The sequence below is a fragment of the Drosophila santomea genome, chromosome 3R (genome assembly GCF_016746245.2).
Source record: "Drosophila santomea strain STO CAGO 1482 chromosome 3R, Prin_Dsan_1.1, whole genome shotgun sequence".
Classification (NCBI taxonomy): Eukaryota; Metazoa; Arthropoda; class Insecta; order Diptera; family Drosophilidae; genus Drosophila; species Drosophila santomea.
This window is the reverse complement of record NC_053019.2, coordinates 28,760,110-28,778,215: the sequence shown is the minus strand read 5'-3', so window position 1 is coordinate 28,778,215 and position 18,106 is coordinate 28,760,110. Positions and strand designations below refer to the sequence as shown.

Sequence of the window (18,106 nt, the reverse complement as noted above, 5' to 3'; positions counted from 1 at the left end):
ACCGAGTCTTGTGAGTGAAATATGGGCGATATTCTTTGCATAAAGTGCCAGCTCAATATGAGAAAAAATCCCTGGTCACAGGCTGGCCTCGTCCTTTCTTTGCTTTCCCACCAGCTCTCTTTATTTACTTTCACTTGTCATGCTAAATCTGCACAATTTCTTGGCTGGATTTCGTTATTGTTGCCAGCCATCCACTGTGGTTGCGACTGTGGCAGCTTTGTGGCTGTGATTGTGTCTGAGGCTGATGCCTGTGGGTGGCTGAGATGGTGGTGGCCCTTCTTAGTGTCACAAATCTAAGCGATTTGGTTTTTAATGTGTTGCCCCTGCCAAGCAACAAGTGTATTAGAATTATTTACCTTTAAGTTTAATTTAAAACAAGAGATATTCGAGTTTCTCGACTATCTGATACTCGTTACTCAGCTGGTGGAAGTGCAAAAGGAGAAATGTCCACACTGACAGTTTTTGGTGTGAGGTGCTAAATTATTATAAATATTATAATTAAATAATATGAAAAATAATAAAAAAATAATAGACAAGAAATGCGGGGTGTGGGGTGCGGGTGCGTGATGCGGGGTGCGGGGTGTGTGGTGCGGGTGCGGGGTGCGGGGTTCGTGGTGCGGGGTGCGTGGTGCGATTAAATACATGTTTTTTGGCAAAACGATAGAAATTTACAAGACCAATACGCAAATGACAAAATCGACTCGGCTATTGATCCTGATCAAGAATATATATACTTTATATGGTCGGAAACGCTTCCTTCTGCCTGTTACATACTTTTCAACGAATCTAGTATACCCTTTTACTCTACGAGTAACGGGTATAATTTTTGTTTTCGTATTTTTAAAGAATGTTATTGGTAGATGTGTAAATGTACTTGTGTCTACTCATTTTTAAAGTTTTCGAACCAAGCAAAAGAATTATTAATGACAAGTAAATTATAGTGTAGTTCTATATTTTGTAGAAAATACGTTATTCGAAAATAATTCATGTTTATAGTACGTACCAAGTGGCAGAGTATTGATTGAGAGATGGTAATTGTTCTACCTTTTTTATAAGACTCTATTGATTATGCAAATTGATTGGAAGTAATTGTACTTATGCCCAGTTTCAATGCTCTGGGCTAAGTACAGGTGAGCCAGCAGACAGGGCCTGAGTAAAGCCACCTGTTCATTAATCTTTGTGTTTGCGCAATATGCAATATCAGTGCCAGAGGCGTGGCGGTCTCCTCCCGATTCATTAAACATGCACTTGGAAAGCCAATTATAATGAACAGAATCTTGTCTGGACCCTGGTGGAAGGAAATTAGAGATGTTGAAAATTGCTGAGAAGAGATTGATAAAGCCGTCTGGTAAATTCAATTTGCTAGATATTTATTTTTATTTGGTGTTTTGTATCTTGGCTCTGGTGTTTTTTTCCCAGTGGATGGTTCGTGCAAAAGTGGTCGCTTGGTTTGCTGCGCATTGGCACAGCTGTTGCAGTTATTGCTGCCGTTGCAGTTATAGCTTCAGCCGCCGTTGTTGCCTGCAGCTGTGGATGAGCCGCGCATGCTCGGTGAAGTGGAAAGCTCTACGAGGAGACGACGGGCCATGAACTTGTTGCAGGTTGCAATTGTGACAGTTGCGAGCTGCTTTTGTCGTTGCAATCCATGCTGCGTCTCACTTTGCTCCCACTGTTCGGCCTTCAACTTCGCTCAGCTGAACTTAACCGAATGATGTATGACTCTTGCTGCTGCAACTGCTCATTAATCATTGTTTTCGTGGGTGACTGGGCAGTCTCCTCTCCCCTCAAGTCTAATTGTCAATACAGCGTCGGAAGCAACCGCCCCGATACATCGTTTCGCTTTCATTGATGCCACATTACATTTATTATCCTTCTAGAATGCCATGGTTGTCCACCACAAAACTGGACAAATTAACGCCCAGGATCGGAAGACACGGCGGTTGGAAGAGGCAGTAGAATCCCGATATACAAAGATCAAATGGGAGCCATGTATTAAGGTGGTACTTACAACTATTTCAATTGGAAAGGAGTTTTTTAATATCAGTTTTCGTGCTTAATTTTCTTATAAATTTTAGTGCTTAAATTCGGGCCTGGGGTATTAATGCCAAGAGCACTTTCCACATCCATGTGGTTTCCATGTGGCATGTCCATTTGTGAGTGCTTCCCCTCATCTGTCAATCTTCGCTCTCAAACCCCCGTTCTTCTTGGCATTCCCTTTCGTCATCGACTCTTGCAATTCCCGTTGTTGTGTCGCGTGTTAACATAAAACCCCGTCTACAATGTTGAAGTCAGTCAGCTAGCGTTAATTTCCGTTTGTTGTCGTCATTACAATGCTAGACTAGCCGCGTTCCGTTGCACTCTCGCACTGCTTTTGATAATGATGGCTGCGAGTAACTATAGGGGAAACAGAGTTGCGGAACAACAAATATGTATACTGAAAATCACTTAATTAGTTCGTCGGGCTGCCCATGTAAATGACACTTTTGTAGCACTTAGAGCAATTTACTGTAAAATGCGTAAACAAACTGACAGGCGGCTGACAATAAAGGCTTTAAGACCAGGAAAAGGGTCACAGGTGGGATAAGAAAAAAATGGGATAAAAATAGTTTTGTTTTGGTGTGTTTTCGGTAATCGATGCCGTTGACAATTCATTGATTGTTGAGGAGGCAAAAGGCGGATGGGTTAGTTGTCTGGACCTCCCAAGGTGCGTCGACAAAGAGGTGCCACTTTACTGACAAGTGAAATGGAATACTATATTTGTTAGCCGTCCCGTTTTTAAGAGTTCTGAGCAGAGAACTGCTGATTTTGTACTCATGGAATTTCGGCCAGATGCATACGCCTTAGAAGAGAAGCAGGAAATTGAAAAATTGTCGGACTAGTGCGCTTGCAACAATTTTTATAACTTTTGCTGTTCTCTCTTTTTCCAAAACACATTTACTCCAATACTTCGAAGCAAAAGTTTGGACAAAATGTGCCACTTTGTCATACCATTTAAATTTTTACGTTTTGCTTTACACTGAAAGAAGCTGAGCCTATTCCTATTCAAGTCACATTGTCCTACAACTTAAAGTATAAGTAATAACAAATAATGCCAATACACACTAGCTAAACTACGACTTTTGGTGATTTTGCTCCAATTGTAGGCTTTGTTTCCTGTGTATGCCAGTCCCATTCCACTCATTCCTCATCGTACTGAGTAGTTCGCAGCGCTCTTTATTTCGCTGCCTTTTTCTTTCAAAAAATTTTTATTGGTTGAGTGCAGGACGGAGAAAGGGGTTAGCGGAGCAGGGAAACGGCAGACTACGCTATGATTTATTTGGCGCCCGAAACGAGAAGCCAAAAAGAAATGCAGCGCAACGAAATGAAGCCATCAAAAACGTTGACATCGTTACGCAAAAGCGGAAATGACAATGATGATGGGCGCCAAATGAAACGATGGTCACGCCCCCCTACGTCCCTCGTCCTATTTTCGAATGTAATTCAATGCGGTCGTCATTTGTATGTGTGGGAGTGCCTGTGTGGGTAAGGGAGCAAGAATGTGGGGGTAATTCCTGCGCTGGCTGCCATTAAAACGCGTGAAATTGAAAAGGGCGAAAAATTGCAATGCCAACGGTGAACTGAAAACTACAGAAAAATAGCGGTTAAAAGGGGGCGGTGTGTGTGTGTCAAAGTTTAAGTGCCCAAAGGAAATCTGCCACAGCTTTTTCATCGATCTGCAGCGAACCCAATGGTCATTGTTTTTACAAGGACTTAGGCCACTAACGAAAATAAGTCTCACCGTAAGTCTACAACATAAATATATATGTAAAAGTGTAGATCATAGGATTTCTTATCTTAAACTCGCAGGTCATAGGCACTTATATTTTAATGAACAAAAGTTTTTATTAATTTCTCACCTTCTTATGTAGACCCAGTACTCTGTTCCTATAATCGTCAATACGTATTCAACTAACAAACATGTCTATTTTTCTGTTTGCATTCACAGGTAGCGACCATGATGTCCTGCCCCCTTCCCATGCAATTACCAATACCAATTCCTTCAATACACAAATCAGAATTTGCACCGGTTCACATTGGAGTTAAGGTAAGTTTATCCAATCTCACATTACATTAAACATGCCGGCAACATTCTCTCGTCCGCACTTCCTGCTTTCCTTTCCATTTCCTTTGCCTTCCGGGGACCTCTACTTAAACATTGGTATGCTTTCCATTAATAAATAGTAAATTAAGCGCATAAATGCGAAAATCATGCAAATCTGCTGGAACTCGATTGCAGAAAGTCAACAAGTGGGGCAAAATGCTAAAATGTAAATGTAGCCAACGAAGTGGAGCACACATACTCGGCGAGCCCACACATGTCAAAGAGCCAAGTCTATTGTTGACATTATTGCAAAACATACACACATTGTATAGACCCAGAACAGATATTTACGTGAAATAATGTGCGGCACTAAATCAAACTGTTGTTGCCCCAAGATGGCGTCCCGTCGGCCATCTCCCTTCCGCCCCCATTTGCCTTTGCTTTAATACGAAGTGATCACATTTTAATGATACCGAAATGCACTTCACATTGTTTGTTTCTGCTAAAGAATAATGATGTCAAGCAGATTTAGATGTGAGGAAATGGAGAAAGAGTTTTAAACATTCCCACGGATTGCGTCACGTTTGATAAATGCTGTTGAACATTTTTCTTGATATTGTTTGGGTGTCCTTCCTGTGCTCTTTTGCTTTTTATTTACTTTTTTTTGCCTCGCTTAAATGCTACACATAAATCTATTTTTGAATGAAAGCCACTCGCAGGATGCGTGTCGTATGCCCAATATTTCTTCGTCACAGGAGGGATATTTTTGTACGTTCGTTTGTTTGTGGTTTGTTATCTGAAGAGGAAGCTGTGCTTATTGTTTGCATAATGGGCGCTCGTTAGCGAGGGGCACCCCTCAGAGGGTATCAAAGGTGAATGCAGGGTGGTAAATAACCCGATTCAAAAAAAAAAAAAAAAAAAAAATGGACTTTTAATTTCTGTTTCAATCCCTCGTGCTGCTCTTTTCTTTTAATTGAAAGCACCCTTTTTCAAACCCTTGCACTTTATCTTTAACAAAATTAATTTTTTTTCCACAAAGACAAATTAGAAAAGTTAGTCACATCAGAAAATAATTGAACCTTGTGTGAATTTTCTGTATGCGGTTTCTTGTGAAAATTGCCATACCTAATTAGTCCATTAAAGTTTACAAACAAATGTTCAAATGAAAAAAAAGGTCGCGTACGCAGAAAAGCTGAAACACTATATGAAAATTGGACGTCAAAACTGGATTCGAATAACCCGACTGCATGACAATTATAAAAAAAAAACACCCAGAGTCCTTTATATACATATAATATTATCCATCTGCATCAGTTTAAAGGTTAACGAGCAGCCAATAAATTGCGAAAACACTGATAAAGAAAACGCCACTGGCGCTTTAACTGCTGACAGATATCCACAATTATGAGCTGAACATGTACCCACCCAGTCCGGTAAATATCCTGATCTGCCGACGCGACTAATTAAGGCAAATCGCAACACGCAAAGTAGTCCACTGATAACCAGTCCATAAAAAAGCAACAAAAACGGTAGGGACAAAAACAAAAAAAATTTAATATAAAACGGTGGACGGTAGAAAAAATCGGCTGAAATTAAACAAGCTCCCAGGTCCCGCTGACTGCTGCTGTTAAACCCAATTTCCTGCCCCAAGGTGCCGGCGGTAGAACTTACACTTGACCGCGCAGCATAAATCATGCGGGGCGGTGAATCCAAAGGGACTGGTTGGGTGGGTTAGGCTGGCTAGGGGCTTCTTCATTGGTCATAAAAAGGGCGTTAAAAAATGCCGTGTAAAGGTGAGGCCGGAAAGTAATATTTAATAACAAAGAAATACTGTAGACAATGAAAAAGTCTGGTTTTTATGGGGTGCAACGTGAGGGGTGATCTGTACTTTCTTTTGCAGTTCCTGTTTAAGTATTAAATTTAGTTTATAATGCGTTATTTTTTGATGAATCCGGAAAGGAACTTCTTTTTTCCTGACCAGTAAACTAAAAACTGCAATTTTATAGTGTTAGAATCTACTGATCACGTTAAGATATACGATTGTTGTAATACCCAAATTATAATTTCCCCGTATGAACGCTGTGATCTAGAAAAAATATTTAAGACACGCTCACCCTATCTCTTGAGCCACATTTAAATGAGGAAAATATATATCTCTTTCCTGTTTTCACAACTAGTTTAGTTGCGGATTAGAACGCATAAACAATGTTGGCTGATGTAATTTGTCTCGAAGGCCTTAAAGCTTAAGGAATTCCGTCATTCGCTTGTCCGGCCCACTCAGGTGTGCTCAGATATTCCCTTTGCCAAGTGGAAGGCAGATAATGATGCCAGCACCCTATACAATCCACTTTTTCCCACTGACAGAACCGAACTTGTTGCACTGGCGTCATGATATACAGGGACATTAGGACAAGTAAATTATTATATTTCAGCTTAACTTTCAGAACAATAATACAAGCATTTCTTTCAATTCAGCTTAAAACAAAATACCAAGTACTTTCGTAAAAGTATTAGGATCGGAACACGTGTTGTTTAATAATTATTGTGGTGATTTTCAGGTTCATGTTTTTTTTTTCAAGTGCTTATATAAGTTCTCGCCCTTCGACCACCTTTATCTCCCTTGGTTCATCTTCCTCTGAAGGTACTGGTATTTGTTTTTCTTATGCTGCTTATTATTAATTTAAGACGTGCTTTATTCCTCGACGAGGACGCATTGTTTGTTCGGTAATGTTCGCCTGCCTGAGAATCCAGCTGCCCTACGTTACCGTACATTGCACCTCACTTTTATTTTCGGGCGTTCTGTGCTTAACCCATCACGGGCAAATGTTGTTTTATTTTTTATTTCCACTCAAATTGTTTTATTTGCAACATACATACATACTCAGACACACCGAAGACCTCAGACGCTTGGCTTTATTACGGTGATTTTTCTTGAACGCATTCGTGAGTTGTCTGCCCTCCGGTTCTTCTGCTCATTTTTTGTGCATACCTTTTGTAATTTTTATGATTTTATTTTGCTCCCTTGCCTTTACTTTTTATATGCGCTTTCCTTTTCTTTATTATTGTAATTCATAAAAAACAAAAAAAAAAATCATGAAAGAGCCGCCAGTAGTTTCTGCCTCCCCGTCTTCGCATGCCACTTAATATTTGCCTTTCTGCGTAAGAAAAAAAGAACAACAAAAGGTAAAACATCTTTTCAAGAAATTATAAGGCTATGGCTGAAGACTCGGTCGGCTTGAGTAATCCCAAATCCATGACCAAATCTCCGTGGCGCACGTAACCGCATGCAAAAATTTAAGAAGAACTCGACTATTTTTTACTCTGGTTATTTTAGCAAATTAAAATAAATACGAAAATTGAGGATATAGATTTTGTGTCACTTATTATAATTTCAATTCTTAAAGCTGACCAATTTATCATTAAATAACATTTTGTGATCTTCTATATGTTAATATACCCTTACACTTATCAAGTCCTAAGTACACCCGAACCCATCAAGGACATTGTCCTTTGTTGTCCTTTGCTGATGGTTTGATTCTTGACTCAGTTGCTCGTTTTGTTTTTTGGTTCCTTTAGAAGCGTTAAGGATTCCGAACACAACACAGGAGCAGAGTGGAAGTGCGGCCAATTTACCGGATCTTAAGGACCCTGGCACATTAGACATGCACGCATGACCATCTTTTAAAATCAAAATTGCGTCGGGCCATTAGACCCGGCATAACAACAAAGGCTAACGGCAAAGACTAATTATTCCCTCGTTTACGAACCCAGGGAGCACAAAACATTATTATTTATATTACTTTGTGAAGCGCGCTTTTGTGCGTGTCCAAACTATTTCGGCACCCAACTTAAAAGGAAGGGAGTGAGCTTTACAAAATGGGTGTAGCCTTTAATAAGTGCCTTGTAGTTTGCGGGATTAGCCTACTTGGTTGTAAAACCAACGCAAGAGAAAGATATTCTTTTTTAGGATGACTAGAAAGCAAAGGCGAACACTTCAAAAAATATATTGATTATTTTATACTATATAATGGTAATAATAAATGATGATAAAATGAAAAATATTTAAAGATGTTTGGCTATGAATTCATATCCCTCGACAGTAAATTTAAACATTGGCGCAGGAAAAAAATTGTGTTGTTGAATTAAGCAGGAAGTCGCTTAAATGTTTTTAGTGTACCTTTCCGCTATGCGTAGCTCATGTGTCTGACAACTGAAAAGGGATAAACATTAATTTCCATTAGGGCATTGGGAAACACCCTATCGGTTTCTCAAAGGGTCGTGGCTACTTCTGCTCGTAATGTCGTACGGCGTCTTCGTACTCGACTGTTGTTCTTGTGTGATTTTATGTCCTTGTCAATTGTGGGTTTTTTAATAAATTTTTAATTACAACTTATTTAGGGGTTCTCTATTTCTACTACTACTACAATTAAATAAGTTCTGCTTGCCCAATTCATCAACTTGCTCGTGTTATTTGCAACAAATAAAAAACTAAGCATATTTGTTATTATAGATTATTTAAATTAAGGTAGGGCGTTTCGTAATAAAAATTTGAACTGCTCTACAAATTTTCCAATGGTCGATTGAAACTTGAAAACCCTTCCGCAAACAAGCCAATTACTGTGGGACACTTTTAGCGCCGGCGGGGGAGCATAGTCAAAGCAGGACTTACCAGGCACAGGTGCGACAGAGGAAAGCGGCTTTAACCCTTAACAGCCCCCGTGGTAACGACGTTACACACATCCTTGGAAACATTTTCCTGTTTACTTTGGCTTTACAGTTCAATATTTATTTTCGCGATTTTCACGCCGTGTGCAGCAGAAAGATTGCTTCTCTGCTGAATCAAGGCAGACCGAAAAGGACGCGTCCCAACTCCTTCGATGCTGTCGAATGTGGACACAACAAACACAAACGGACACATGCATTAGATGAGCTTAAGTGTCGTCGGTACCGTTGCCAGGACTCCAGATCCTTTGTTGTCCTTGTCTGCAGGTGTGCCCGCCGAAGGAGCAATGGAAACTTGTTGGCCAAAAACGGGAAAGACAAGCACACCGACTGAGACTGAAACACAAACAACAGAATGCGACGCCAAACTTTCGGCTACCAAAGTGTTGGGGCAGCGCAAACACACCGTCTGTCTGACTGACCAAATAAGCATTATGAAATTTGCGAAAAACTTTTCTATTGAAAGCGAAACTCTATACAGTCGTGGAGAAAGTTTTTATGGTGTGGTTCCAACACCTTGAGACAAAAAGTCTTTGCTCCGATTTATTTGCATGTGTGCCTATAAATTTGTAATAAAAACCGAAATCGACCGCAAGGATGCCATCCGTAACACAGTCATCAGGGGAAAGTGCGGCTACACGATTTCTTACCAAAAACCCCTTTTCCAATCCCACGTTGCCTTCTGTTGTAACTCATTTGACATTATTATGTGAACTTTTTATGGCTGCCAGGGCTCAACGCGACCTTTGGGCTGTGAGTATGTAGACTTCTAGGCGCAGACACATCAATAAATTTACTTGCCATCCCTTATTGTAGAGTGAGCTCTTCCGATCCTGGGGTAATTATTATTCTGGTTTATGATTCGGTTTTGGCGGCGTCTTCTCTTTATTACACATCTAAGGTGGCCTGTGGTGGTATAAAATTTTTACTCGACTTACGTGCACATATTCCCCTGTACACTTATGGGTGTCTGGAAAGTAGGTTCAAGTATTATAATGTTTATGGCGAGTGGAATAGTCAATGCGTTTCTCATGTCTGGCAGGGTAGATTATTCTGCAAATCCTTTGTGTTTATTACCTTTGCTCAACGCTGATTGGGCTATTTAAACCAAAGCCACTTCGTTGCTTAGAAAATATCGTCTTAAAGAATTTTTCATCTTATTATTTGTTACATTGATAACATAAAAATGCAGTCGGCAATTTAAATAGGTGTATGAAGACTGCCATGTAGTTTCTCCTGTATTTTCACCCTTCCTTATTCTTTAATCATCTGGCTTTGTCAGTCTCGTAATACCACACATAAAATTCAAAATCATAAAAAGAACGCAGGCACAGCAGCAAGAACCACAGCCAGGATTGGCTTTCACATAGAAAGCAAACACAAATATTGGCATTGGAAAAGCGATTGCTTTCGCTGGAGATTTGCCCATATTTGTGTGGGCTTTCCAAATGCCGTAAATATGTGCACTTAAGGATCGGATCTGCACCTAAGGTTTCCTTTGGCCTTATTTTACCTTTACGACGCCAATATAAATTTGTATTTACATTGCAATAATAAAAGCGGACTCGTGGGTATTCAATACAGCACCACTTGCAGCAGCCGTTGGAACGATTTCTGAATTATGGCACTAAAAGTGCACTCAAAGAAGCCAGAGAAGCATCCGCTGTTCCACCCAGCAATATGGCGACGTTTTTTAATTCCGCAGATAACAAAGCACTTGTGGCCAAAGCCGTCTCCGTCGCAGCCGCCAAAAGCAAATAGCAAATGGGGCAATAAGCTGGGCTTTTCAGCCGACGTTTGGTCGGGTGGTAGCAGGAGCCGCTCGCAGGCAGATAAAAATCAAAACTTAGGCGCTCTGGGTCGAAGCAGCGAGTGCAGTGGCAAAGCCGCGGCAGCATCAGCCAAAGCTGCAACATGCGCTGCGATAACAATTTCTAATAAAACCTCATGACAGCTCACACACTTGGCTGTGGCTACACACAAAAAAAAGTTACATTCTACATAGTATTGATTATAGGAAATATTAAATTCGAAATTAGTTCCTTCGTTTGCCATCTAATGCACCAAATTGCCTTAATAGCATTAAAAAGTTCATGAAGCTCTATTGGTTTGCTGATTTGGTTGCTTTTGGATTCCATCGCAGTGCAGGGTGTTGCAGGACCCAATGAGAGGATTATTGCAGAGCTGGGCGTGCCTTGGCCATAAAGTCATATTATTCTTGGTTGTGGAAACCAGGCTAGATCTCAATATACTGGGAAATTGGTATAATGTATAGCCTGGGTATCACAAGCACACATGTCGTATTCTTGATGTAGCGCAACCATTATATAATTGCCTAATTACTCAAAACTACATACGCCTTCAAAGTTTGGCCACAAAAACTTTTAAAGCCGCTAAATTAAGCATGATATTAAAGAAAAGAATGAATTGCATGCAGCCAACTCCTGTCTATGTCAGAGGTTTGGCGTGAAATACTTGAACTCGAGTGTGCACAAAAAACGGATTCCCTAAACTTAAAAAACATAAGAAAAGATGCCTCCATCTTTTCTTTGGATTGCAGATTTTCAGCGTAATACTACGTATTGTGCATTGTATGTAAACTTTTTGAATAGCGGGAAATGAGTGAGAGTAAATTGGTTTTTGTTCCTTTTTGCAACCAGTTTTCTCGCCTATTTTCCGGCTTCTAAAGGGGTGCTTCTTTTGTTGCCAAGCTCGCGCAATTTGTTATAAGTGGCTACCATCACCCTTTCTCATGCAAAACCACCAAAACCACCCTGCAGTTCTTTTAAGACCCAACCCGTCCGTTGCGTGTAAAAAAAGCGTAGAAACGGCATGAAGTATGCAAAACATTTGCATTTAGCATTCAACAAGACAAACAAAAAATGAAGTGCGAAGCATCGAAGCCTCGGCAAATTTTCCAACTAACTGGCAACCGAAAAAATGGGAGACAGTTGAAAAAGGATGCTTAAAAGTTGAAAAAGGGTTGCTTTTGGGTTCTTCGTGCGTTGGCTTTTGTGCTGACAAATTCAGGCGTGATAAGTTTTATGTGCGCTTAGTTGACTGTTTTTAAATAGACCCACGAAAGGATCGGGACAAGAGTGGGCGGGGAACGGTCGAAGGCTCCAAGGAGTTTTTAGGCCAAAGTTAAATAATTGATGTTGACAATCAACAACGCAAATAAAGCAGAAGTAGAAGGCGTGTGCGAGGTGCGGAGTAATATAAATGAATAAACGCCTGGGCAGGTCAACGTTATTATCCTTCAAGCGCTTCAAGTTTTAGGCGGTTTTCTTAAATAAAGTCGTTTTCCGCTGAGAAGTAAATAAAAATTAATTAAATTTATTTGACTTGATTTCTTTAACTGACAGAAAGACAAATGCTAGTATAAATATTAAAATCTTATTAACCAGGCGCAAAGCGAACGTGCTTGGAAAATCAGGGCCAAGCACAAGAGGACCAAAAGATAAAAATGTGTCAATTGGGAAATCTATTTTGCGGATTTGGGAAAGCTCCACTCAATCAAAGGCTGAAATCACACATGCCTGCCTGAACGATGGGGGCAAACACACCTGCCTGCTACGGCGTCTGCAGATTCCCAAACTCCTCTTGTCCACGCATATTTAAGTAAAACTTTGCCGCCATCGACGTAGTTGTCCACACATAAATAAAACATTTGCGGCCTGCGGATCGGGGATGAACCGGGAGATGGATGACCCATTGGCGCAAGATGACAGACAGCAACAGACGCTGAGGATAGGAAGAACCGAAAGAAGCTTGAGCTTCAGCAGAAGGAGCAGAAGCCGGCCGGATGCAAGATACAGGAAAATCCCTTTACGAGCCAGCGGAAGTGCGTACAAAATGATACAACTCCACTCCCACCCACGGGACCTCTTCGCCGGCGTTCTGTGTGCGCTTGGTCAAGCAGATACTTCCCCGCATCGGTGTACACCCGCAAAAAAATATGGAGCAATCCCGTACACTGGAAAACAAAATCGGAATAGTTAAACAGTTTTCAATAACTTTAAAGTAACAAAGAACCTAAAACTTTAATGAAAGGCTCTTAAGTATATTTTTCAGCTGGTAATTAGACAGCACAGTTCCACTGAAATACTATCGTACGACATTTTTTATCTGAAACCATGCAAAACTTGCTTTTCAGAATAAATCAAAACATATAATATAGATATTGCTGAGTTCCGTTATCCATCGGTTCAGTGTCGAAACGCTTTTGGGACAAGAGCCAAAGAAAGCGGTTTGGGGATTCCTTCCAAGGGGATAAAGATGAGGATTGAATAGGAGATGGGGACGGCGACATGGCCATTTCAGCATGCAGCAAATTGAAATTGAAATTGGAAGAAGCGAAACGAAATGAATTCTGGGGACGCTAACTGGCCAACCAGCTGATGGCCGTACCCGGCTTCCTGCTGCGAAAAACTGAAACCAAACCTGAGTCACAACGCATTTGCTGGTGGCATAATTGGCGCTTATTTCCTGGACAGATGACGACCTCGTCGTCTCTGCATTTCATCAAATGTTTTTGTGCCTGTCGCTTTTATTGGTCACTAGAGGTTGGTTTCTGGGTGGACGGGGGCAATATTTTGGAGGAGGTGGCCAGCACTGTGATTGACAGCTGGGTGAAAGTTTCCTTCAGACGCCGCACAGATTATGTATAAATCTCAATAAATTTCAATAAGCTACAAAACTTGCTTCCTCAGGTCATTTTAGATGCCTTTCAAAGTTTTTATTTTCACTCTCTTGTATTTTTTATGTCCCTCAAAGTTGTTCTTTCTTCCTTTCATTCCTCTATTGGAGAACCCTCCTTCAATTTTGCTTCTTTCTCTGTTTGGCTAACTTTATCAAATGAAGCGTATTAGGGCTAAAACTTTTAATTGGTCATATGGCTGACAGATTGTGCGCTTAAGTGATTTTCATTCCCATACATGTGTACATCAAGTGAAGCTTCTCTTGCGTGTGTAAGAGCTAAGTTGACTTTTCCTCTTGTGGGGAGTTTAGGGCAAAATAATTTTAATCGGATTTTGGAATGGGAGCGGCTCAATATTACCGAGGAACATTTTTTAGAATGTCCTTCCTAATTTTTTTTTAAGATTCTAAATGCAACCACATTGGTTCGATTCTGTCCGCAGGGTTACGCCCATATAATCAGAAATCAGAAATGTCAGTAGGCAGTCAAAACTAGAATTAAATTCTCAAGGAGCGACTATCCGCTCACAAAGCGTGAAATATGTATCATCATTTTGATAAAATATGCAGAAAATGAGATAAGCAGCAAAATCCCATTGGTGCTCATGGCAGCAGAGACAAATGCACGAGCACACACAGGAATTGGAAAGAACGGAGAGTGGGACACAATTGCGTGGATAAACAATCATGGGGGTTTGCTGGATGGATTCGTGTTAGTCCAGCATGCTAGGGATTCAATTTTTCAAAAGGAATTCTTAAGCAAGCAAAGCACAATGTGTCGGAAGACACCAGTACCAGTACACAGCAGAGCAGATTTGCCTAGGTGAAAAGGAGCAAAAAGGAAAAGCAAAGATTACCAAATACAACTGCAAGTAAATTACCATTTAAGTAAATTTTTTATGGCGTCAAACACACCAGCCAGTCAGTTAGCCCTTTTTTGTGGGATTCAACCAAAGACAAGAAAGCCTCGAGAAGAAAAACCTCATTGAGGGAGAGACTGAAGATATACGTGGTGTAAATTGAATAAAAGTGGCAGAAAAATGTTAAATTATGCAGCAGCAGAAACAGAAGGAGCTGAAGATTCAGCGGTGCCTGAAACATCCTTGATGTATTAGTTAAGCTAATTTACTAACATAAAAGGCGAAAGGAAGAAATTTAAAAAAGTGAAATCTTGTCGTAGCCACAGTAAATGTCAATCGGTGCGAGGATGAGGCCAACGTTTAACAAATTAGAAATACCGTACACAAATACGGAATATAAAACACAAAATTCTGTGTTTTGTGACTTGTTATTTTTGAGATGTACATTTTGGAATCACGGTTTCAAACCTAACCACCTAGTAAATTGTGTTAAATATTTAGCGCTATTAATAAAAGTTTCAATTATATTTCGAGATTATCTCCAGCATGACCAAAACACACTTGAACCCTAGCCCGCTTGACTGCTGTGTGTGTGTAAGGGTATATTCATGCCTAGGAAGCAACATCGTTGTTGGTTCGCTTTAAAGCTAATAGCTGCCACTTCATTTGTGTCAGTCGATGGCACTTCATACGTGACAATGACATCAACAACTATGGGACACGCTCACGTGCACAAAAAGACGCACACTGTGCCGTTGAAGTGGGCGTCTAGGGGTGGCCACGCCCTCAACAAGTTTTCAAAGTCTCCAAAATAAATACACCATAGTCAGCCACGTGGGATTTGAGCTAGCTGTGGTTTGGCCTTCCCGACTTCAGATGGATTCCTAGCGGCACCAGAATATGCAGAAGTAACAAAGTATATGGCACATTTAACTTTCGTGAATGCAACAGCGTCTGTTTAACCCGCCTGGCCAGGTGACCCTTTTGTGCAAGTCACGCAGAGCTATAATAGATAATCCCTTAAAGGAAGAATACGAGTATTGTTTATAATTCATGAGAATTATTATTCACCTAATATCCGATTTTGCGACTATATGATTTCTGCTTTTCCAACCCGCTTCAAACTCTCTACTTTGATTTGTTGCCGGTAAACGTTAGGCAGCTAATTGGGCAATTTGGGAGTTGTTTAGCAAAATGTTATTGAGCTGTTAATTAGTCAAATTAGTTGATGTCAGCCCGATAATTTTGGTTTTGACACATAACTTCCAGGTGTAGCGAGTGTTTTCTAACAAAGTGAATTAAAGGTTAAATAGTTTTTAAAGAATAACACGCAGTTCGACGGAAATTGCTTTTAACTCTAAAAAAGGATAGATGAGCAGAGGATCGGAAGAAAAGTGGCGCCTTGAAATTAAGACTCTTCAGCCTAATTTGATATTCATGCATTTCTCATGAGAGCGACAGGGAGATGAGGGCGTGAAAGGTAAACTTTCCGTGGCAAAGTGATGGGCAGAAAATCGTTGGCCCACTGCAACGTCAAGGAAAAGTGTGAAAATTCCCCAGTCAGACTTGGCGGCTCATTTTTTCTGTTCCTGTTTCTCTGGTTTCGTTGATATATTTTTCACTTATTTTGTAAGTGTCTTTAACGACATAAGCCAACCGAAAATCAACTGGTCTTAGTCCTTTGCGTGAAAGACTTGTTAAGGCCTAAATGTAAGCCTATTTCATGGTCTTGTTAAACATTTCTTCGCATATAATTAAGAAACAGACGGAGAGAGTTAAACAGGCTGTAATTTTTGGTGTTGTTTTTTGTAATATTTTGCGGTCTGTTCTAAAGAAATTTTTAGCCACAACGTATTACGGCCGTTAAGCTTTGTTAATGCCCGTTATCGACTTTAACCGTTTTTTCCGAGCTCCGCTTTCACTGGTCCTCCAATGCATTACTTGTAAGCCTTGTAAGCCTCCTTTTGTGTCTTTGGAGGGATCTAATCTTTAAAATCATTAAATCATTATTTTCACCTCCTGAAGCTTTACCCCCGGAGGCTTTCTAATATTACGTAGAATTCCGCATAAAAATGAACGTGAAAGGACGCTTTTAGTGGTAATTTTGTATGCATGTGTGTTTGGCCTTCTTTCCACCCTCCCGTGATTTTACTTATTTTAATTTGCATTCTTGCCCTTCGCAAGAGGAGGATGAGAATTTGTCACAATTCAATCAGGAGGCTGTTTTCCTTTTTCGGGTGCTTTAATAAATAAATACGAGAACGAAATTACATTTGGACCCCGAGGGGAAAAACAGGCACTCAATAACTTGCAAGGTGAAATCCCCTTTTTCCCCTCTTTGCCTAAACATTATTTTCCCTCCCCCTAATCAACATACAATTCACTTTCGCTCTCAAGCGATGCTCATATGAGGAAAATCCAGGACAAGCCTGGGAAGGGAGAAAAATCCGGAAATAAGAGAGTCTAAAAATGTGATTTGAATTGTTCCCTTGTTTCTTTTTCTGGCCAATTTGCAAATTTGCACAAAGGGGTGGTAGGAGGAAGTAAGAGCGGGGGAAGAGCGGTAAAGCAAATAAACAGTTAATGCTTTTATGCAAATTTATGCCATTAACACAAATAAGCACAGCCCCAGTCAAAATTTGAAAACAATTTGTCACTCAAAAGTCACTTTTGCTTGCCATCTCTCTCCTTCTCACAATTTTCTTTGTCTTTTCATTTGCGTACACCAGCTCCTTTCTTCACGTGTGTGTGTGTGTGTGTGTATGCATGCAAGGACAAAACCAACAAAAACAAAATCAAAGAAACAGTGACAAGTGCAGAAGTGAAATAAAAAGCCGTGGCGAATGAGCCCACTAAAACCGATGATAATGAAGATGCCTAGTCAGTGTCTTCGTGGTGGAGTAAAATGAGGTGGCGGGTGGCTTGTGGGTGGGAGAATGCCTGTGGCAGTGACAACAGCACGAGGCTGCAGAAAACACTGCCAAAAATCAAAGTCACTGAAAATTAAAAGTAATTTGTTTGCCAAAACACCCAAGACATTAGGACATTAGACATTGCAGGGACTGCGGAAGTGGTGGTGGGTTGGTCGGGGCGGGGATACGCACAAATTGAAATGTGAAACTCATGCCAAGTGGCATAAAGACGACGACGAATCAACTCAGAGTGGCAGTTATAAATAGAGCTAGAGGTGGTGGAGAAATTTAACACAAAAATGAACACAATGCCACACATTTGGGGGGATGCCAATCGAAGTGGTCAGAACTCAGAACTTCTCATTCTTATTCATTATTTAGAAAACGAAAACGAACTCTTTGGAAAATGGCATTTACATATATGCTATTCTAGTGCGCGACTTTAAAAAGTAGTAGCATTGCTAACCGAATTCTCTGTACTGTGCGTTTACCTAATCAAAGTTTTGGCTCTCACTGTCAAATTCTCTCTTCTCCTGCGCTTGTTTGGTTGTGTTTGTGAGCTGACTTCTCACTGGCAGCCCAAAAGTATGCAATGAACAAAAACGCATTAATAATTGAGGAGCTCTGGTGCTGCCACTTGGTTATGCCGCCACCCATCTCCTGTTTCCGCATGATGCGATATTTTAATGCATGATATATAAATGGAAATTTCATTTAAATTACATTTGATCTTTTATTTAAAGTTGCTGATTAAATTTTGATGTTATTCCTCTCATTTCAGGTGAGTACTGTTCTTTGCTACCCCTGAGCGAGTAAGTTTAAAGATTTCTATA

General features: G+C 40.4%; 1 protein-coding gene and 1 long non-coding RNA gene across 13 annotated transcripts in view; one reads left to right on the top strand and one right to left on the bottom strand.

The window, feature by feature from the left end:
* The window catches only part of LOC120454188 (polypyrimidine tract-binding protein 1), a 128,575-nt gene that overhangs the window by 21,274 nt on the left and 89,195 nt on the right, over window positions 1–18,106 (top strand). For all 12 annotated transcript variants that reach the window (XM_039639281.2, XM_039639274.2, XM_039639271.2 and 9 more), the window contains one exon: window positions 3,986–4,084. In XM_039639281.2, coding sequence (XP_039495215.1) covers window positions 3,995–4,084 — 90 coding nt within the window. In that variant the 5' untranslated portion in view covers window positions 3,986–3,994. Of the gene's footprint in view, window positions 1–3,985; window positions 4,085–18,106 lie in introns of those variants that run through there.
* On the bottom strand, window positions 14,858–15,622 carry LOC120454191. Its single transcript, XR_005616599.1, has 2 exons — window positions 15,433–15,622; window positions 14,858–15,364 (listed from the first exon to the last, which is right to left on the bottom strand). It is a non-coding gene; the product is annotated as an uncharacterized LOC120454191 (long non-coding RNA).